At 51.5% G+C, this 22,747-nt stretch overlaps 1 protein-coding gene across 1 annotated transcript; it reads right to left on the bottom strand.

The window, feature by feature from the left end:
* Nucleotides 1-5,100: 5,100 nt before the first annotated feature.
* Nucleotides 5,101-11,395, bottom strand: LOC308438256 (keratin, type II cuticular Hb1-like; the record flags this gene model as incomplete). The annotated part of the gene is made up of 9 exons (XM_080939599.1): nucleotides 5,101-5,267; nucleotides 5,674-5,705; nucleotides 6,645-6,865; nucleotides 7,141-7,266; nucleotides 7,498-7,662; nucleotides 7,828-7,923; nucleotides 8,046-8,106; nucleotides 9,189-9,397; nucleotides 11,033-11,395. The coding sequence occupies 9 exons, from the start codon at nucleotides 11,393-11,395 to the stop codon at nucleotides 5,101-5,103; spliced, it is 1,440 nt and encodes a 479-aa protein (XP_080795725.1).
* Between the last annotated feature and the right edge of the window lie 11,352 nt (nucleotides 11,396-22,747).

Genomic DNA, 22,747 nt, shown 5'->3' with positions numbered 1-22,747 from the left:
CACAAGTTCCTTACTCCTCCTGTTTCTGTGGCCTTCCAGGGGGACTCTTTCTCTTCGCCTGGCATCTTTTTAGGTACTGTGATGATAGAGAGGTTCTCAGAACCTCCCTTGCCAAGGCTGATCGTGCTGCTGGTTACTATCTGGAGCTGAGGTTGAGATTGTCAGCTGGAGTAGACCAGCCAGGCTCAGATATAATAATCTGAGCAGATTAGTGTGAGTGATTATTAACTGCAGTAGAGGGTAGAAGGCTGGGGGAAGGAGAGGTGGTTAACAAGAGGTAAGACAGTAAACCTCAGGAGCTGTGCTGGTAGGTGAGACTGGGGCTTGCTTGGTGCTGTGGTGAACTTTGACCTTCATTTCACCGGATTGAGGGTGACCTAGGGTATCTGTGAAGCACACCCTGGCTGTGTGTGTAAAGGGGTTTCCAGAGAAAATTAACTAAGGGGGAGATGACCTGCTCTGAACATGGGGTACTGCCACACGATCTAGAGGACTGGGTATGACAGGGGAGAGAAATGGAAGTCAGTCAGTGAGTTCTCTCTGTGGGCCATAGTGAGAAGAATGATTCTGCTCCCCCATACTTCCTCTGGGAGACATGGAAAAACCTGCAACACCGAGCCAAATCAACTCCTCATGAATACAGTTTCACCGAGACATTTGTGTTGGAGCCTAATACTCTGTGTGAGCCCCTAGCTTCCCTTCTCTGTGTGTGAGAGAATGAACAAACACTAGGCGCATCCTCTCTGCTCCCCAGGTACTAATTAATGTTCATCATCTCTCTGTGGTCAGTTCTTCCTCAGATGTCTTCCTGGGGACACTTGGGCTCAACCGGAGGGCTAGCCCCAAAGCCAATACCACAGGTTCTAGATTTTGTTACATCGGTACTCCGTTATGGGGTACCAACGTCTCCACACTTAGCTCTTAGATCATAACCAAACTTCCCAAAGGCAGTTGCCTAAAATACCATTTTCATGGAGCAGTGGGTAACTGTTTTTCTTTATGATACTGGGATGGGCTTCCTGTAAATGGTTAGTCTGAAATGCCTTTCTGAGATGGTTGGTATTTGGTGCTGGCAGCTGATTAAGAGCTCAGCTGGGGTAATGGCTGGGGCCCTCCCTTCACCTTCATGGTTTCCAGTTCTCACAATGGAGGGACCCTCACTGACAAATGGAGTATAGGGACCAGGCCCAAATCAAGAAGTTGGGTCTTGAGCCCATTCTGTGCTCTTAATGGCTATGTTCAGCAAAGGGCAGAATTAGTGGGGGCCATATTTGAAGATGGTTTCCTCAGGAGGGTTAATGGGGAAAGGCAGATAAAATGTTGGACACTGGGTAGCATTAAATGATGACAGGAACTTGATCTTCATTCTTTTTGTTACTGTTTCCATGAAGGCCTTGTGAACATTCCTCCTAGCAGGCATGGAGAAACTCCCCAGAGACTTGTGCCTCTCGTTCTGGAGATTGAAACAATGTTCCTAGAGGAATAGGAATTCCCAGGAATCTCATGCTTGGAGCCAACCCTGGGGAATTCTGACAACTTATCAGACCACCTTGAAGAAGAAACTGTAGCTAAGACAGAAATGGGCAGAACTACACTTAATCAGGGCTGCTTAGTAATGCATGCCTCTTGCTATTTAAATCTCAACCTCATTCCAAAACCCCAAAGATGGGCTTGGGGTAGTCAGTAGACTGGAGGCCACATTGGTAAATCTTCCTTCTCTACCTTTCACTGTTGCCTGTTTTTAACTCGTCTACTGGGGACGAGCGGCCATGCTTGTCAGAGCTTCAGACCTAACGACTCTAACAGTGTGGTGGTCCTGCACCCCTAGTCCTTCAGTTGAGAAGGCACAGTGGGATGGTGGGAAAAGGCCAGGATACTTAAGCTCTTGTCCTGGCTTTGGTAACCAGCATGTGCAGTTGGGGGCTCTCACTTCTGGAGCCCAGGTAGTTAAGGTGAAGTTCTCAACTTTCCTAAATCTGTGACCCTTTAATACAACTTCCTCATGTTGTGGTGACACCCCCCCCCCACCAACCATAAAATCTTTTTTGTTGCTACTTCATAACTGCAATTTTGCTGCTGTTATGAATCGTAATGTAAATATCTCTGCTTTCCAATGGTCTTAGGCAACCCCTGTGAAAGGGTCATTCAACCCTTAAAGAGGGTTGCAACCCACAGGTTGAGAAATGCTGAACTATGTGATTAAGTGTGATGTCTTCATCCCATGGTGAGCTTGGGAGCTCTTCTGGCTGATGCCCAGAGCAGAAGCTAAGGGTTTGGCGCTATCATTGCATGAGCCTTCTCATCTGGGGCGTGTTGGCACAGAAGGTCTGATTGCCAGAGCATCCCCAGTATTACTCAGAGATGCTAGGAAACCTGGCTGCTTGTGAGCCAGCAAGGCAGTGGACAAAGATGACAAGGGTGGGAAAACTCCTGTGGATGAAGAAAGAGGTGGGGGTGGGGTGGGGTGGTGTGGGGGTGGGGTAGAGGCAGGGAACAGAGTGGGAAGCAGAAGAGTTGTTCACTTGAGGCTCCCAGGGAATCCTGAAGATCAGCGCCCCCAGGCTCTCCTTTTCTTCCAGCCCTAAGGCCCAAGGTTCTTTGTAGAGCTCTTTGACTCTTTCCTCCAAACTCAAATGTTCTTCCAAGAAGGAGAAAGGAGGCCCTCAAGGCCCAGAAAGACAATGAAGATCCAGGCTTAGAGGACCCCCCCCCCCAGATTCACAGGCTCTGCCCGGGGAATATGAACATGGAACTAACAAGGAGCCCCAGGATTGGATGTGTGTGTGTGTGTGTGTGTGTGTGTGTGTATGAATGTGTATGTGTGTGAGTGTGTGTATGTGTGTAAGTGTGTGTGTGAGTGTGTATATGAGTGTGTGTGAGTGTGTATGTATGGGTGTCTGTGTGTGTGAGAGTGTGTATGTGTGTGTATGAGTGTATGTATGAGTGTGAATGTGTGTGTATGTGTGTGTGAGTGTGTGTGTGTGTGTGAGTGTGTGTGTGTGTGTGTGTGTGAGTGTGTGTATGTGTGTGTGTGTGTGTGTGTGTATGATTGCCCAGGCAGCCTTTGAGTCACTCACACTCCTGTACACATGGAACTGTACAAGCATGTCTGCTCATCAGGTGGACTTTCTTAGAAACATAACTTTTTGCTGTTGTTGGTGTTTTTTTACCACTGCTATATCTGGGTGAATATTCTGACATTTGTTCAGATTTCTCCATCGTGGGTGGAGCCATCCCTGGCCCAGCCCATTGTGGGTGGAGCCATCCCTGGCCCAGCCCATTGTGGGTGGTGCCATCCCTGGGCTGGTAGACCTGGGTTCTATAAGAAAGCAGGCTGAGCAAGCCAGGGGAAGCAAGCCAGTAAGTGACATCCCTCCATGGCCTCTGCATCAGCTCCTGCCTCCTGACCTGCTTGGGTTCCAGTCCTGACATCATCTGGTGATGAACAGCAATGTGGAAGTGTGAGCTGAATAAACCCTTTGCTCCCCAACTTGCTTCTTGGTCATGATGTTTGTGCAGGAATAGAAACCCTGACTAGGACACTACTTAACTCATTCATGTAGGTTAAAAGCATCATCTCCCGTGAACTTATCAGGGTAGATGTGAACAGATTAAAATTATATCAGAAAACCAGGACTGCAAATTCATCCGACACACCAAGAACCGTGAAGTTTGTTCTGCCCATGAAGACCTGGCCTTGGCTGTCATCTGACTGGATGGCCGGTAGGTGGGACCTACAGAGTGAGGGGGTGGGGCGTTTTTCAAGAGAGTGTGGGTGGGTGGGGAAGAGGCCATGGGCTGAGAGGAAGGGGAGGAACAGGGAGAGCAGCAGTGGCTGATGCTTAGGGGTGGAGGACACTCAAGGCCTGGCTCAGAGCTTTTCTGGGTCTTCTATTCTGGAGCATCCTGGGCCCAGTGAGGTCAATCCAAGAGGAACAGAGTCTATCTTAGTGTGGGGGATGGGTGTGAGGAGACAAGGTGGCAGTGACAATGAGGAATGGGGTCCAAAGCAACACAAAGTAGTTCTGGTGACACTTCTGAGAGCTGCTGCTGTGAAGTGTGTGTGTGTGTGTGTGTGTGTGTGTGTGTGTGTGTGTGTGTGGTGTTAGGGTGCAAGGAGTAAGTATGTGAAAGAAGGAAGCAGGGTGTGAGTGAATAGACAGTCAGACAGAGGAAAACAGATACGTAGGCAGGCAGAAATAGAGAGACAGACAGACAGGAACAGACAGATAGGCAGACAGAGACAGAAAGACAGGCAGGTAGGCAGACAGACAGACAAGCAGATAGACACAGAGACAGACAGACAGATACAGCAGGCAGAGAGGCAGAAAGGTAGGCAGACAGACAGACAGACACACAAAGACAGGTAGGCAGACAGACAGACAGGCATGTTGGCAGGCAGGCAGGCAGACAGACAGACAAATAGATACACACATAGAACTTTGCCTTTCAGCAGAGCCTGTGGCCTCTGGTTTCCTTCAGGACTAGCTGGAGAAAGGAAGCCTATCTGTCTCGCTGTACCAACCACAGGGACTGATTGAGGAGTCTGCTGAGAGTGAACACAGGATGTGTGTTTGGGGGAAACAGGGCTCAGGGGTCGCATCTCTCTTTGATTGGTGGGCAACACCCCCAAAGCCACATGGTCTAGGAGGTGTGATATAGGCAATCTGTGCTTTGAGCTCTGCCTGGTGGGGGTGGGGAGGCAATTCTGTTTGAGAACAGGGCCTGTACATGCCTATCATAAAATAGGCCCCAGTGTCCCAAGTCACCAGGACATATGACCAAGCTAGTGCTCCTCGGTGACGGTATGGGCCCACCACAAGAAAGCACAATGTCTTACACAGCTCTGAGAGTAGGCACAGTTTATTGCACAACGGGGCCTAGAGGCCAGAAGCCCAGAAAGCAGCAGTGGGTATTTCCAGGGCTGCAGCTGAGGCAGGAGGCTAATCTATCGGCAGTAAGCCCCCCCTTGCCAGCAGGTAGCCGGAGGGTCAGCTACTGGGGATGGGGAATGTATTCTCAGAACACAAGGGCAGCAGACCTTGAGACTACTGTGCTCAGCCTTGTAGGCCAGGCCTCTTCATGGCTCCCTCTTGACTTCTAACACCTCCCAGGGTGACAAGGTCCGCTTCCACAGGGAGCACACAGGCCAGTGCTCACTGCCACGTTCCCGCTGCATGGGGCACTGCAGACGCTGCCAGTCACAGGCCGTGAACCAGACACACAGAGGTCACCGCACACAACTCCACCACGGGAGCTGCTGACACCTGTGAGGACAAAGGCAGGGTCAGTCCTGAAGCCTGGCTGGCGGCCATCCCAGCCTGTCACTGACCCTTGGTCCACTTGTGTGCTCAGCCCTCTGAAGAATGCCACGGGAAGCCTCGGCTTTAGTCTGTAAGCTGTAGCTGCGTAGAGGAGCCTCCCCCTGGGAGCCAAGAGGCCTGAGTTACCGATGTACGCGATGTATGCCTGCTCTCTTCCCCTCTGTGGACTCGTCTTCCTCACTTCCACAAGGCAGACATTATATTAAGTGACTCTGAGGTCCCTTGGGGTGATATCATTCCCCTTTCTACTGGAAATATTAGTGATGCTTGCCCACTGTCCTTTTAGCACACCCAGGGAATCTTTGCTGATGCCCCAATATGGTTCCCTTTCAGGGTTCATTGTACTTACAGACATTCACAGATCCCACGCCTTCACACAGCCTGAGGGGGAGAGAAGGGAGAGAAGAGAGAGGGCATCAGAACAGACAAGTTATCAGTTTTCCCTCAGCCACCATCTTCCTGCCCATGTTTATCTTCATGTCACATAGAAAAAGGTGTCTTTGTGGTGGCGGTGGCTGTGATCGACAACACCCTACTGAGCAGACTTCAGACTGGCTTCCGTTCTTTTGTGCCTCCATCCAGCTGACTCTGCAATGGGTAACCTGTACAAGTCCCTGGCAGACTTGGAAGGGCTCAGTCTTGGGAGGGAATGACCCCAACAGGCTGACACTTCTGAGGGTTCATCTGACAGCTGGTGATGTTTTGGGAAGCTGCCAAGGTGGGGTTGAGCAGGAGAAAGTATGTCATGGGAAGTGAGACTTCCTACATTGTACCTAATCTCTGGTTCTTTTTTCTCTGGCATGCTGCCACGCCAGCAGCTACTTAACAGCACTTCCGTGCTGGGGCCTAAATAATCTTGCCTAAGTCTTCTTGCTACAGTGTTCCCAGATGCTCAGAAACTGAGCCAAAGAAAAGCCTTTTCGGCTTGTGTTCTGTCTAGCACTCTGGTCACACTGTGTTCACAGCAATGCAGAACAATGGCTGTATCCTCCAGGGCACAAAGATCAGGGGCAGACATTGTTCAGTGGCTCTAACACAGGCAAGACCTCATGAACTTAAGCAGGGTACCCACTATACAAGAGCCAGGGGAGTTCCGACCCAAAGGTACTACACTACTTCTAATCATTGCAGGGTCTGACTAGGCAGGAGCTCTGGCCCTGTGGCAACAATGGAACACCCAAGGCCAGTTTAAGAGCGCAGGGCTTCAGTCAGAAATGTCTCTAGCTTCTGTTGGCTCTTGGGGCTCAAACTGACATACAAAAGTTAGGAGAAGGCAGACTAAGACAGGTGTTAGAGATAATGGCTTGGGGGAGGGCCTACCTCTGCTCCTCGCCCTCCAGCAGGCGCCTGTAGGTGGCGATCTCGATGTCCAGCCCCAGCTTGGAGTTCATCACCTCCTGGTACTCCTTGAGCAGGCAGGCCATGTCCTGCTTGGCCTTCTGCAGGGCAGCCTCCAGCTCAGCCAGCTTGCAGCGGGCGTCAGTGAGGGCGGCCTCTCCCTGCTGCTCAGACTGGGTCACAGCAGCCTCTAGCTTGGTGTTCTGGGGACACAGAAGAGAGCAGGATGGACAAGGGTCTCTGGGTCTCACTGTCCATTATGAGCATAGCATCCCGTCCTTCCCACCAGTCAGGAACTTTCTAGAAGCAGCCCCTTGCCGTGCTCCCATGGGACAAACTGAGTGAGTGTGATCAGAGACCCAACTGTGCAAATAGGTGGAAGACTAAACGGTAAACTCCAAGCAGGACACACGCTGACTGTATGGCACCGAGTAGGCATCCAGCCTCTCTGGTCTCAGAGCAGCCGAACCTTACATACCTGGCACTTGGCATTCTCAATCTCGGCCGTCAGCCTCTGGATGATTCTGTTCAGCTCGTTGATCTCCTCCCTGGTGCGGCGCAGAGTCTCTCCATGCCTGATCACTGTGGCCTTCATCTCCTCACACTGGGGGTGGGAGAAGCAGAGACGCCCATGAGACCCAGGATGTAACATCCACCCAGTGAGCACACTACCACCAGGAGTGCAAGATACACAGTGGGCAGGCTGGGCTGCCTCCTCAGCCTGGAGCTGTGTGCAATCTTCTTGTGATTCCCGGTGTGCAAGAAGCCTTTTCTGATAGATCCCAGAGTCCTTCCCACTGTCTCATCTCAGGACAGACACCCTGACCTCTCTCACCTTGGTGCGGTACCAGGACTCAGCCTCTGCACGGCTGCGGCTGGCGATGTCATCATACTGAGCCTTGATCTCAGCCACCACACAGTCCATGTTCAGGTCCCGGCTGTTGTCCATCTTGACGATGACAGAGGTGTCTGAGATGTGGGCGTGGAGGATGCGGGTCTCCTGCAGCAGGAAGGAGACAGCAGTCAAAAGCTTCTTGAAAATTCAGTCCAACCCCACATGCCTGTGCCAACCTGTCAGACCTCCCCTGGCCCACACAGGACTTCACAGTCATGGAAGGACTGTCTAAGGCTGCTTGACGGGCTTCCACCTGGCTGCTGCCCTCACCTCCTCGTACAGTCGCCTCAGGAAGTCGATCTCCTGGGTCAGCGCCTCAGCGTTGGCCTCCAGGTCTGACTTGCGCAGGTAGGCACAGTCCACGTCCTGTTGGGGTTTGCAGAGAGCTATGAAGCTAGCTCTCCCTTGGGCTGGAGGCATCTGGGTGCTGAGTGGCAGGCCAGAGGGGACAGGGTGGGGCTGGGCAGGGACTAGCTTCAATCACTCACCTTCTTTAGAGCCACAAACTCATTCTCTGCTGTGGCCCGGAGTGCAACTTCTTCTTCGTACCTGAGGCAGGAGGGAAAGGTTTTATCCAAACACCCATGAAGCCAGCATGAAGCCAGCTCACAGAGCAGCCTGAATCACAGGTCTCCTTAGGGGATCTGAGAGGGGTCATCGTCCAGGCACAGGTCTGTGAGCACACTGGGTTTTTGCAGTAGAGATAGGATAGTGGCATTTGAAAGCTGTGCATTTGTACACACAAATACATATATACACATTTGTGTGCATGTATATGAACATACACCTGTGTGCACACTTGCATGTATGTGAACATACATGTGTGTGCACATGCCCATGTATGTGAAAATACATGTATTAATTAGTGTGTAGGCGAACATGCATTAATGTGTGAACATGCAAGTGTGGGCATGTGCATATATGTGAACATCCATGTGTGAGTACATGTCTAAGGTTCAGGAGATTGAGTAGTTGATTTTTTTCTCATCTTTGGCTCTGAACCCTTGGTGAGCACCTTGTTTATTATCTCTTTTTGGACTGAGCCAAGAGTGCAGCCTGAGGGAAGGCCTGCTCAGGGCAGGGGCGAGGGTAAGTGAGGTTGTAAGAGAGCATGCCACTGAAGAAGGCCAGTTGGTTCCTTTGAGGAACAGAAGCTTTCTGAGGCCTGGTATTCATTCTTCATGCCTGTGTCACATGGAACTGTCTCTATACATGACCATGTCATGCTTGACTACAAGCAGACTCCACCCTAAGGCCAGGGACCACACACACAGCTGGCTTGGTTGGTAGCATCCTGTGTCTACATGTGTGTGGAATGTTGGTGGAGACTAGAGGAGGAAACCCTTCAGACGTCATCCAGGGACTTAAGGGTTGGTTCTAGAGACCATGAAATGTAGATCCTTCCCAAGTGTCTGTTAGGTGAAGAAAGGGAGGGCACCTTGCACAGCTCCAAGGGGGACAATGACAACCCTTCGAAAGACAGGGACGCTGTGTCTGGAGGAAGACAGGAGAGGGCTTCTAGACTGACAAGGCAAGGGTGGGCTTCCTGACTAAGCAGGCAGAGACCCCAACCACAAGCCAGCTCTTCTGTATCCAGGGAGCTCCGATCAAGACCCCCCTGTGCTTCTCACCTCTTCTTGTAGCCCTCCATGGCCTCCTGAGCGTGGTTGAGCTCGGCAGCCAGCCTCCCGCTGTCGGCCTCCACACACTCAGCCTCCCTCCTCAGGGTCTCGATGTAGCCCTCGAACAGAGGTTCCACGTTGCTCTCGCAGCACTTGCGGTTCTGGTAGAATTGCCACTTGGTCTCCAGCAGCTTGTTCTGCTGCTCCAGGAAGCGCACCTGCGGTCCAGAATTAAAGTCAGAGAATGAAGTCTGACAACAGACTCTTGTAGGATGATCGTGTGTGCACATGTGTGCGGGTGTGCCTGTGTGTGTGTGTGTGCCTGTGTGTGTGTGTGTGTGTGTGTGTGTGTGTGTGTGCCTGTGTGTGTGTGTGATGTTCTCCCTTGCTGGCACACTGGGGCTGAAGGCAGGTGGTAACCTTGAACTCCTTCCGGAGAGCTAAGGTCAGTCAATTCACCTGGTGTCACTGAACACACTTAACTCATTCCAGACTCAGCTGCTTCTTCTTAGTCTGTGTCTTTGAATAAAACTCCCAGCCTTCTACAGGGTTGGGCGGCTAAGGCACCGTTTAGAACGGTGCAGAGCACCATTCTACCTCAAGGAGGTAACACAGCAAGGCAGCTGTGAGGGCCAGCCTGCGGATAGACGGGCAAGCCTGTTTAGGAAGGCAGACAGTAAACCCTGGAAAGTGAACGGGTGTGTGCAAATTACTGGATGCCTGTAACAGCATCACAGTTAGAGTAATGAGCACCTGGGACCCACGTGCAGGAATGCCTGTGTCTCTGAGCTCAAGAGTGGGATTGAAGGACCGGGAACATGGCTGACTGTGTTGAGAGACCGTTGATTGTCAGGGGCTATATCTCACCACCATTATTACAGACTATCGGGCCCCAAGCTGCATGTTGATCACATCTCCTCGCCACCAGGTTGATCCACTCCCAGATTCAGATGCCTTTGTGTAATGACCAATATCCTTGGTAAGTTCTTCCTTGTGCTACCTTTAGTGTCTCATGTGTGCCAGCTCTGGACCGCTCTTCCCAGCCCCCCCAGCTGCTCTCTCTTTGGAGCTTGGGCTCAAGACTCAGCTGCATGTGGATACCTGTATTCTGTGAAGATAGCTGCATTCTTGAGTCCATCCTGGTTCTGCATAAGACCCTGAAGCCTCAGGTCATGGCTATAGCCCAGGCCTGAGTGCTCAGCTCCAAATGCAGTAGCTCACACAGAGCATGCTGGCCCCAGTGGCTACATGGAGGTTCTGTGAGATAAGCCTCCAGGCAGACGTCCCAGTTCACCTTGACATGGTTAGAACACCCCACTTTCTACATAAGCTTCTACATGTCTCAAGGACACCCCACTTCCTACATAAGCTTCTACATGGTCTCAAGGACACCCATCTTCTTACATAAGCATCTACATGGTCTCAAGGACACCCCACTTCCTACATAAGCTTCTACATGGTCTCAAGGACACCCATCTTCTTACATAAGCATCTACATGGTCTCAAGGACACCCCACTTCCTACATAAACTTCTACATGGTCTCAAGGACACCCATCTTCTTACATAAGCATCTACATGGTCTCAAGGACACTCCACTTTCTACATAAGCTTCTACATGGTTTCCACTGGAGAGGCTGGGTCTGGGCCCCATAGGTCCTGCTCTGAGTTCTAAGGGTACCTTCAGTTTGTTTACCCACACCAGACTGAAAGGTACTGCTTTCTGATCCTTTCTGTCTGTGTCCCTTTGGCTTTGAGGGTTCTATGAGTATGTCTTTGCTCTGATTTCCCCTTGGCACCCAGCCTTGGCTGTGACATACTGTGCTCCAGGAAGAGGCTGGTCCAGGACACCCACCTTGTCGATGAAGGCCGCGAACCTGCTGTTGAGACACTTGATCTGTTCCTTCTCCTCATGCTTCACACACTGGGCATTGGGGTCGATCTCCAGGTTGAGGGGTGTGAGCAGGCTCTCATTGACAGAGACTGTGGTGATGCAGGGGGGGCTGGGCCCGCAGACGCCTCCAGATCGGTATCCGAAGCTGCGCCCACAGGAGCCGGAGCGGAAGGCCCCACAGACACTGTGGCTGCCGAAGCCCCCTGAGAGTCCGCGGTAGCAGGAGATGCCCCTGTAGGGGGCTGCAGAGATACAACAGCGGCCGGGCCGGGGCCCACAGGCTGAGGCGCAGCTGAAGTTTCCGGGTAGAAAGCCGCAGGTCATGGTGGAGGAGAGGACACGTGCGAAGAGGAGAGAGGTTGACAGTGTTTGGAGCTGAGGCCTTATGTTTCCTGGGTCATTGAAAGCCCTTTTATATGGCAGCGGCTGCTGGCATTTAAAAGGGGCCGAGGAGAGACAATAGCTGTGTTTTATTGGCTTGGCAGCGGCCTCTTAAGCTCCAACTCCTAGTGTGGCTGTGTCAACAATCTTTGGCTACAGGCCTGTTTCATCTTCAAAGCCTTTTACAAGCTTCCACTGGTCTCTGCCCCTCCCTTGGTCTCTGGTGGAGAAGGACAAGGGAATTTCTTGGAGCATGCTCTCTGAACCCTTTTCTGAAAGGGGCCTACCTGGGCTATGATCCTGGACACCTGGCCTGGCTTTGGGCAGAGTAGCTGACCTGCTCCTTTCTGTGAGGGATTATATCCCTAAAACCTTCTCCTTGTCTCTCCCGATCTGAAAGGCCGGCAGATCAGGCCCTGCCTTCATCGCTAAGGTCCACCTCTCCCAGGCCCTTCTTTCACAGAGCCTGCCCAGGATAGAGAGATGCAGTGGTTGGAGGGTAAAGAATCTGAAGTGGAAGCAGGGCTCGGCCTTTGCATTCTGCGTGCGGGGGAAGGCAAGTTGGAACACTCAGCACCATCTCAAGAGCAGCGGTTTTTAACCTTCCTAATGCTGTGACCCTTTAATACAGCTCCTTGTGCTGTGGTGACCCCCCAAAACCATTTCATTGCTGCTTTGTAACTGTAATCTTGCTGTGGTTATAAATTCTAAAGCAAATATCTGATGTGCTGGATCTCTGATGTAAGAGCCTAAAGAGGTTGCAGACCATGGGCTAAAAACTACTGCTCTAGAGGCAGCTTTGCTCTGAGTTTTCCTAGGTCATTGCTGAGAGCATCTGGACCAGGGTTTGAGAACAAGTCTCTCCAGACTGCAGGGGAGGAGGGGAAGGTGGGTTTGAGAAGGACTGGGAGGGGCAGAATTAGAAGAGCCCAGACAGTATAGTCCAGCTCTGGGCCTTCACTGTCCGGGAAATGCCCACTGGGGGGTTGCCTTGGCTGTATCCGCCATGCCGCTCCCCGGGGATTCAGTTTTGGAGGAGGGCGGTGTGGAACGAGCTTGGGGAAACCATGCTTTGACCAGTGGGTGATGGAGAAGCTGCAATTGGGAGGAATCTTCAACAACCAGGCCCTGAAACTGTGGCTCTGACAAGGCACCAGTGGTTAGCTCAGTGACCGACCTGGTGCACCTGCACCCACTGGGAGACAGGCAAAATTGCAGGGGGGTCACAGGGTCCGGAATGGGGGTCTATTCCTTCCCTAGAAGGACTTGCTGGGATAAGACTGGAACTCAGGGGACTGTCCTTAAAGCCACACTTTCTAAATTCAGCCTTATCCTTAAGTTTAGGTCACGTGATAGCTGATCTGGAAAGATTCCCCATCCTGGGTGTCTGAGTTCATAAACCCTCCCAGGCACACGTCTCTGTCTCTGGATGGCCTTTGAGGATGACAGCTTTAATTGAACCATTTCCTGAGTAAGCTTTAGCAGGAGCTAAAAATAGCCCTCTACATATCTCACCAGTACCTCACCTTTTGCCCTCCCCTCTTGGGGTGTATGGGGTGTGGACCAGGAACATCCCACAGAAAGCTTTGGAATGAAAAGGATCAGCTCTGCTGTGGAGACTTGTCAGGAAGCTGGAGCAAGCCTGCTGGGTCTCTTCTGGGTCCCACACTCAGGTTTCCACAGCTTTGGGCCAAGACATGGATGGTGGGATTGGGGCTTCTGGTGTGAGAGACCCACTATGGGGTTGACCTTGAGGCTTGGGGCTGGTGGGGCGTTTTGTAGTTGCTGGAAGGAGGAAGAGGCTGGAATGCTTCTTCATGCCAAGCCTTTACAGATTCACAGCTTCCAGACACCCAAGAGAGACTCAGCTCTTTGTCCCTCCACTCAGCAGGGGAGCCTCGGGAATGACTGCTTCAGTGGTCACATGGGAGCGGGTGCTTGAAGTGCTAAGGGGCGTACGGTGGTGAGTCTGTCCCGAAGCTCTTCCTTGATACCGTGTAACAACACCACTGTTCTCTGCCTAGCTCGTCTGTCTCAGACCTGGGGCTGGAATCCGGTGGGTTCTTTCTCTGAGGGACTCTGTCTAGACATATACACCTCCTCAGCTTCAGGAACTGCTGGAATGACAGCCAGCACACAGTTTACTGTCACAGAAGTAAATGGTCCCAGCCTAAGCCATGGGAAGGGCCACCCCATCCCAACTCGATGCCTACAGAGTGACCATTGCACTTGGTTGCAGGCGGCCAGCAAGGCCATGCAAACGGAAGGTGTCATGGGCCAGTAAGATGCCAGGCACCACACCTTAGGTCAGCAGAAACAGCCATGACTTTATGAGGCAACCATTGCTACCTCAAAAAGCCCAAATTAGAGTTCATGTGTGTGAGTGCCAAAGAACAAAGACACTGGAACCAGGGAGCCCTGAAAATAGACACAGACAGGAAACTAAGGAAGGCTGTAGATCGCTCTCCCTCACCAAGGCTAGCTCTGCCCAGCAAGTTCCAGCTGTGATTGATTCTGGCCTTGACCAAGGCCTTATAAATGTTCTGACTTGGTTCTGTGCGTGTCCTGGGCTGCTGCTGGATGCCTTCGTTGTCCAAAGACTGACCTGTTCCAGCTCCCTGGGCCACCTGCTGTCCCTGTTCAAGGCCTCTTAGTCTTGTCTGTTGTTCTGGGCCAGTGGTTTCCACCTTTCTATCTCCCTGTGTTTTTCTAGTTGTAATCTGCCCAAATGCCTGGTATCTTACTCAGTGTGTCCTGGCTTTGCCATTTCTTATCTTCCTGTCTCAGTATCCGTGAGTCTTTGCTTTCATTTTCTGTCCTCGCTTGACTGAATTTTGAGAAACACACCCATGGCAAACATTATTAGTAAGTAGGTCTCCCTATACGTCCTCCACTTTTCTTGACACAAATTGTTCAGTGTGTACCTGTGAGAGCAGGGCCTTGCCTTGTCCAGGGCCTTCCTGTCTGGTGCCTGTCTGGTTGCAGAAGTGATATTTCTTTCAGGGAAGCTGTTGCTGGAAAGTCAGAGAACCTTGAAGTCAGGAGTTCTGAATTGGACACGGTGTAAAAGATCAGCTAAACTATGTAAGGTTTCCTTCTTCAGCTGTAAAATGGTGTGGTGGCTTCCCGGGCTCTATGATGAACTAGCCAGCCAGTATATGTGAAGTACAGAGATGCTTCCCCTTCCCCCACAGAGGGCTGGTCTAGGCCTTTATGACCCCTTTTCTATCAACCCTGGCCTCTCCAGTTTTGCCTTCTGCCTGTGAATGCACAGTGCAGGAAGGCCAGTGGGCCCCGCCACACATCTGACACCTGCATGTTGCAAAAAAATACTATGCTCTTTGTAGGTCAAAGAGGAATTTCCTGAAAGCCGTTTATCTTCCAGGAGCCAGCTGGTCAGCAGGGTTAGTGTGCAGATACACCCCCAGTTAAATGGTCACTGACAAAGACCTTCAAGGCAAGTGCAGTGCGGTGTGGTATGGTGTGTGGTGCGGTGTGGTGTGGTGTGGTGTGTGGTGTGGTGTGGTATGGTGTGTGGTGTGGTGTGGTGTGTGGTGCGGTGTGGTGTGGTGTGGTGTGTGGTGTGGTGTGGTGTGGTGTGTGGTGTGGTGTGTGGTGCGGTGCGGTGCGGTGTGGTGTGGTGTGGTAGATGCACCTGTGTCAGCGGCTCCGAGGAGGTGCGGCATCCTGAAGCTTGGAAGGATGAAGAAGCTTTTCAAAAATCACAAGAATGCTATATGGGAGTGACTGTGAGGGTGGAGCTCGGGTGACATCACATCAAGAGGATGAACCCGGGTCCATGCAAGGAAGACATGTGCATCTGTCAGCCAATGCTTTTCTTGTTAGTGTGATAATATATCATGGGAAAGGCCAACAGGGAGAGATTTGTTCTGGTTACTGTCCAGAGGACACAGTTCACCATGGGGGAAGGTGTGGTACTGGAGCCACCCATATCCAGGGTAACAGGCCTTGGGGTTCTGCTTGCTCCATCTCAGCAGTCCAGGAAGAACAGAGATCAGGATGAGTTGAAACAGACCAGGTTAAATCCGTAAGTTCCACCCCTAGGGTCCTACACTGGCCAGTTAGATCTCACGCTCACATGGTGTGACCAGGTAGGGACTGAATCTTCTAAATACCAGGCTGTGGGGGGAGGGCATTTCACACCAAACCACAGCAGCCATTTTCAAGGGGATCTATAGTCAAGAAGAGAAATCAGGGCCTAGGGGGATGGCTCAGCGGGTTAAGCGTGTTTGCTAAAAAACATGAGGGCCTGGGTTTGGAATTCCAGCATCTGGATAAAAGGCTAAGCATGGATGTGCCTCCTGTCACCCTGGCATTGGGAGGTGATAGCCACTCCGGGAGCTCACTGGCCAGTCAACCTGGATGGATCAGCAATCTCTACTGCAAGCTCTTCCCATGACGCTATACGCTATACCCCCGTGGTGAGGTCCCCTTAGGGGCCCATTCATACTGTTTGGATTTTCTGTCTCCAAAATAATGAGAACTGGAAACCTTGTTTCCTTGTATTCCTAACTAGCCTCAGACACTTTGTTGTATAACATAGTAACACAATGTGGATCAACACACCCAGCAATCCTCAAGATCTGAGAGTGGCACTTTTACAAGGTCATTCTCAGTAGCATTATTTTTACAGAAGGAAGTTGGAAGTGATCTAGCTACTATGGATTGGCCAGAGATGAGTACGTGGTGATAAATTCACGACATGGCAGACGCTGTGGAAGTAGAAGGTGACCAGAACCTAATGTGACAAAGTTGATGCAAGTGTGAAAGGCAGGGTGCAAGCAGGGGGCCAGGGCAAGAATTGGGGGCCAGGGTGAGAGACAGGGGTCAGGGCAAGAGATGGGGGTTGGGGGAAAAATGGGATCCAGGGTGAGAGATGGGGGCCACAGTAGGAGTTGGACACCATGGCAGGATCTGGAGACCAGGGTGGGATCTGGGGCCAGGGTGGGATCTTGGGCCAGGGTGGGATCTGGAGACCAGGGAGGGATCTGAGGCCAGGGTGGGATCTGGAGACCAGGGTGGGATCTGGGGCCAGGGTGGGATCTGAGGCCAGGGTGGGATTGGGGACCAGATCACTTCCCTGGATGCCATAAACATAGGTACCACCACTACTTACATCACTGCAATGAAGGCTTCCCTACAAGTTGCAGAGGGTTCCTTCGGGGATGAGGAGACAGAGGAAGGAAGATGGAAGGCAACCTAGACACTGGAGGCAGAGAAGGAGCAGAGCAGCCCACTTAGCTTTCTACCATGTCCAAAGAAAACCTGGAAACCGGATGGGGAGAAGCCGAGGAGGCCAGTTATAGAGGCTAGGGCCCATCCCGGCTCTTCCATGGACCCTGTAGAAGCACAGCTTATAAAAGGGTTTGGAGCAGGTAAGACTGTTAGAGGCTGGGGGAGCGAAGCCTGAGCTATTTGAAGTTAAGTGTCTTCAGCATGGTTGGGGACTTCTTGTTGCCCAGGCGTGTTTCCTGGAGGTCAGCACGTGCAGGGATGCCACCGGGGGAGAGAAATGACATAGGAAATTTCTGGGAGACGCCACTTCCCATGTTTCTCAACCTGGGAGGGCTTCTTGTAGGAAAAGGGTTTCCCTGATGTTATCCTCAGGAACTGGCTCAGGGGGTCTGGCTCTAGGTGAGGGAGCCCTCTAGTGGGAACTTTGAGGGAATCCTGTTCTGCCTTTTCAAAGGGTGACTCACAAGGCTGTCCTTGCCCTTCCCTCTCCAAGGATGCACGCATGAGATGAAGGCAGACAAGGAAGGGGTTGCTGTGTGTGTGTGAGTGTGGGTGTAGGTGGGTGTTCTGTTGAGTGAAGGTACTGTGTAGCCAGGGAGCTCCTGGAGGCAGGGAAGGGCTATGGAAATGGCTTTGCCATGTGAAACAATTCTCTTCCGTCCCTGTTGCCCCTCTGTTTCTGTAGGAGCCAGTCTTGGGGTCCGCCTAGAAGCAGGCCTCAGGAAGTGCCCAAAGCTCAGTCTGTTTCCCCTCCACCAGTTGTTCTCCACATCTTTGGGGACACACCTTGGGCTTCTCCCTGTCCCTTAAGGGCCTTCACTCAGTACCCAGCTTGCTTTCCTCCAGCCTTCCCATGACGAGTCTTAAGATCTCAGGCGCACCTGAAACCCCGCTGTTGCTGTTGGGCCAGCCAGTGTTTTCAGAGAGCTGAGGGAGGTGGAGTCAGAGAGCTGAGGGAGGTGGAGTCAGAGAGCTGAGGGAGGTGGAGTCAGTCGTATTTATACTCCTTCTAAACACCATGCGTCCTTTCACGTGTTTGCTATAGCAAAACATCCTTTCACCTGTGTGCTCCAGCAAAAACATCATTTGACATAACTGACTTTCCAAAGAAACCAAAAGGTTCAGGGCCCCAGCAGACAAAGCCCTGGGAGCTATGAGGAGGCAGTGAGGCACACTAGTGTAGCTAGTGTGGGGAGAATGAAGGGATTCAAGTGACACTTCCAGCTAAAATTCTGCCTCTGATTTCCTGAGGGAGGTGGAGTCAGAGAAAAAGGCGGCTGTGAGGGCAACAGTCCCAGTGGCTGCTTCTCAACTTGATGTTGATCCATACTGCTGAGTGCTGGGGAGATCAACTGTCTGTGTCTGCTGTCAGAGATCTCCTGGCCTAGGTGTATGGGGGCAGAGGCCCAGTGCAGAGCTCTTAAAGCAGCTGTGGTATTCTGTGTGTGGTCTTGACTGCAAATCCAGGGTCATATGTAGTACCCACTCCCTCTCCCAGCCTCATCCAATTCCATGGTTAAGATTCTGGCTTACTTGGTAGATGTCCCTGTGTCTTGATAAAGGTTACTCTAGTCTATAAACCTATAGCCTGGCCCATCAGATGCAGGGACTTTTAGGTGCCCCCAAGGTCCCTTTTTCCATTCAGAGGTGGGTGCAGATGACTCCGGACTAGCTGACTGGAAGACTAGCTGACTGGAAGATGGCTCAGAGAGACAGCTCAGCCAGCTCCAGGTTGAGCTGGAGCCAGGTCTCCTCTCAGGACCTCACACAGGGCAGGTCCTTTGGCTCCAGGTGTATCCCCTCTTGGATGCTGTGTAGACTCAGCACAGAGTATCCTGAGCTACAAAGTAGACCATGTGCTGAGATTCTGCTGGCCTTGTCCCACTTGTGACCGGAGCCAGTTACAAGGGACCTTCTGTAGGGAGCTAAGATGCAATGCTGAGTTTGTTATCCCCCCATCTGGCTTGTGTTCCCATTGGAGCTGGCTCTCTCAGAGGCAGAATGTCTGTCTTATTAAACTTCCTTGATCCTCTTCCTCTTGGGGCACCTGAAAGTTTGGCACATTGTGGGCCCAGCCTGTTGAGTCATTCAATACAGCAAGGGCTTCCTGAGGTCATGGGCTACACTAATAGCCAAGGAAGAAGATGCTAGAGAGACATACTTCAAGAACAACCAACATTGTAATGGTCACACTCCAGGGCTGGGTGTGAAACACAGTGGTCATAGGGAAAGATTCCAAGAGATCTCCCTTATATGCTTGCTGTGAATGGTGCCTGTGTAGAGCCATAGGGGAACATAGGAAATTTTAGTTTCAGGAATATTGCGGCCAAGCCTGGGCATGCATGTGTGGGCTAATAACCCCCGATGGAGGGAAACTTGGTAGAGTCTTGGCCTGAGAGGTGGAAATGTCAGGGTTGAGTGCACTACCAAGTCTCCCTGCTTTCCTTAGAAGAGGTGAGTTTCAGCTCCACCCACCTGCTTCAGGCTGCCTAGGGGCATTTTCACACTTGTAAATGTCACAAGCAACTTTCTCCTGTCCTTTAGGTGGTTGGGAGGTCCCTCCACAGCCTGATAAAAGGCAAGAACAAGATCAGGTCTCAGTTTCTAGATCTCCTGCCCTCTAGTCCTTTGTCCCCAGGATGTCACACATAACAGAGACAAGGCAGTCCATACCATCAGGAACTTCTGCTCCTGCTCTGTTTTGGTGTACAAAATGGGAGCCCACAGCAGAGGCAGTGCAGGTTTTCTGTTTTATCTTTAATCTCCTTTTACAGCCCAGTCATTACCTCCCTCCTGTTCTGCCTGCCTCAGTTTCTCATTTCATTCCTCTGCTTTCCATCTCCAAAAGGATGGCCCTCACACCCTGAGCCCAACAAACAGCTGCCTGTAACAGACCACATATACTTACACCCAACTTACAACCAATGGACTGAAGTCTGGGACTCCTGTGGTTGAATTTGGGAAAGGCTGGAAGAAGTTGAAGAGGGAGACTCTTGGGATTCTGTAAACTCCACCCCTCAGTTATCTTGCACCAGCCAGGTATGCTCCTCCCCAGTTACCTGACACTATAAAAGGGGCTGCTTACCCCTCCCCTCTCTCTTGTGTCCCTGCCCTATGCTCTCCTGCTCTTTCTCTCCTCCCCTTTCCCCTCTTCTCCCCACCCCCCCCATGCTCATGGCTGGCCTCTGATTCTCTACTCCTCTCTCTCTGCCTCTACCACCCTCCTAACTACCCCTATGACTGAATAAACTCTATTCTGTACTGTACCATCTTGTGGCTGGTCCTTCAAGGGGAAAGGATTCTCGACATGGGTCCCTCCAAGGCATCTCCCTTGCCTCACCGAAATTCCACAGAGCATATCTCCCCTACTCTTCATTTTTTCCTAACATTGGTGCTGAAACCTGGGACATCATCTTTTCTTTTTGATATACACAACATTGGTGCCCCATGTGAGATTAGATTCCCTCATGACCCCACAGGAAGACCAGTCTTCTTAACAAACCTGGACTCCCCACCCCCACCCCAAGGTCTCTCAGACACCAGTATGGCAGTATGCACAAGCTGGTACAAGTCTCCCAACCCACGGCACATATACAGTGCAGGGTTTTTGTTATTATTGTTGTTTGTTTGTTTTTACTTTTTGTTTTTATCACCACTGGGAAAACTTCTGGGGGCCCAGGCTGCGGGCACTGTTGTGTTTTATAAAAAAAAAAAAAAAGAAACCAAAAATATGTTTGATGGCGGTACGGGGGAAAGGGGTGTCTCTGTGGGCCCATGCTGAGGCATCCCTTCCCTCTGAGGTACCAGCCACACACAAGTATAGTATAGAATAGAGTTTATTTAGGGCATGGGGAGGGGAGTTGAGAGGGTAGTAGAGACAGAGAAAGGCAGAGAGAGAGAGAGAGAGAGAGAGAGAGAGAGAGAGAGAGAGAGAGAGAGAGAGAGGAAGGGAGGCAGGGAGGGAGGGAAGAGAGAAGAGAAGAGAAGTAGAGGCAGGCCATGAACACATGGAGAGATGGGGAGAGAAAGGGGGAGAGAAGGGACAAAGGGGGAAGAGGGGAAGAGAGCAAGAGAGTGAGGAGGGAGCAAACAGCCCCTTAGTGAGTCTGGAATAGCTGGCTGTTGCCAGGGAGCTGTGGGGTAGAGCCTAGAAGAAATGCTAACAGGCGCTGAAGAGGCTTCAGCAGCAGGAGTCAGTGTCCCCAGGATCACAGGAAGTTACAGGTGGCTTCTACACAGTAGGAAAAGCTTTGGTTATCAAGTAGGAGCATCTGTGGGCTCAGCCTCCCCCCCCCCCCGACCCCCGCATCAATGAGAGCTCACATCCCTCAACCTAGAGATCGACCCCAGTGCTTAATGTGTGAAGCGTGAGGAGAAGGAACAGATCAAGTGTCTCAATAGCAGGTTCGAAGCCTTCATGGACAAGGTGGGTGTCCTGGAGCACTCTGCTCACTCAGGGTGGGTTGCAGTTTAAGAACAGGCAAGAGACTGCTCTCAGCCTGGAACCCAGTAGGTGGTTATGGTTTCAGGTGTCTCGCTACCAACCACCCTGTAGCTTGCAGACCATAGCTGAACCCATCTTGGCTTTTAAGTGTTGCCATGGGACTCAAGTGTAACAACAGATGTGACGCTACCACACAGCACAGGAGGGCTTTTTGCTGCTTCTTAACCACCCAGTGAATTCCTATGTGTCTGTGACCCCAACTTCTAGATCCCAGATACTACACATGGGAGGGATAATGGTTGCACCGTTGTCACAGAGAATACGTTGTCACCCTGGCATGTAGCACGAAGACAGGACCAAGGGGGATGGAGACTCCTTCCCTCCTACCCAGCCCTGGAATGATCTCCAGGTTGAGGGGCATGCACAGGCACTAATAGATGTGGGAGGGGGGGTTGGGTTCCCAAAAGCTCCCAAAAGCTCTTGGTAATCAAAGCATCCTAAGAGAGTCAGTGAATCTTCAAGAATTCTGTCCAAGGCATTCTCTGCCCCTACACTTTCTCAGGACTTGAGGGACAGAGATCCTTGGAATCCTTTTCTTGTCTACAGGCTTAATTCTTTCTTTTTCTCTCCCTCCCTCTATTTCTTCCTTCCTCTCTTCCTTCTTCCTTCTCTCCCTCCCTCTTACCTTCCCTCTCTTCCTCCCTCTTTCTCTCCTTCCCTCATTCCCTCCCTCTTCTCTCCCTCCCTCCATCTCCTCCCCTTCCTTCCTTCCTTCCTTCTTTCAGACAGGTCTTTGGTGTGTACCCTAGGCTGGCTTGGAGCCCAGGCTGGCCTCTCAAGTACTAGGATTACAGGCAAGCACCGTCACACCTGGCTGTCCCTCTATCATGGGCGTGGCCACGGAGCTCTGCAGGTATCCACTGCCTGGAGTAGGAACCAGAGGGAAGGAAGTGGAGTCCAGTCCACAGTTTGTGTGGTATCTGTGTGCCCTGGTGGGAGGCCTCACTTGCTTAGAGGTTGCATCTTTTTCTAATTGGCTTCTAGGGATATAGACCCAAAGAGCCCACAGTTTCTGGGTATCACCCATGGGTGCTGCTGCCCTTGGCATTGAGAAGTTTCAGTTCTGGGGAGAGGCTCCTCCTAGGCTGGCTGGCAGTCACTTATGCCCTTCTAATGCCCTTCCTTAGAAGAACAGAACAAGCATCAGAAGAAGCACACAGCACCAGATGGGCACCAAGGCTGAAGGGTAGGTAGGGGCAAATGCCAGCAGTGCTAGTGGGCAGGAAAGGCCCTGGGGTGGCATCTTGAATCCCTGAAGCATCAGAGGAATACGGCTTACATATTAATCACTCTACAATGACTGTCAAGCTCTACAGCGCTCTCTCTCTCTCTCTCTCTCTCTCTCTCTCTCTCTCTCTCTGTGTGTGTGTGTGTGTGTGTGTGTGCATGCTGCACTGCTGACATCATAAACCCTCAGGAGATTTGACATCAACTTTGTTCTGGTTATTCTAACCTCCACTCTCCTGGGATCAGACCATTTTTATCACCTCAAGAGATACAACATGGGTTTTTCCTTCCTCTGGAGTAGAGCGATC

Source organism: Micromys minutus (assembly GCF_963924665.1).
Source record: "Micromys minutus genome assembly, chromosome: 27".
Classification (NCBI taxonomy): domain Eukaryota; kingdom Metazoa; phylum Chordata; class Mammalia; order Rodentia; family Muridae; genus Micromys; species Micromys minutus.
The sequence above is the reverse complement of the archived record's forward strand: the minus strand, read 5'-3'. Positions and strand labels throughout refer to the sequence as shown.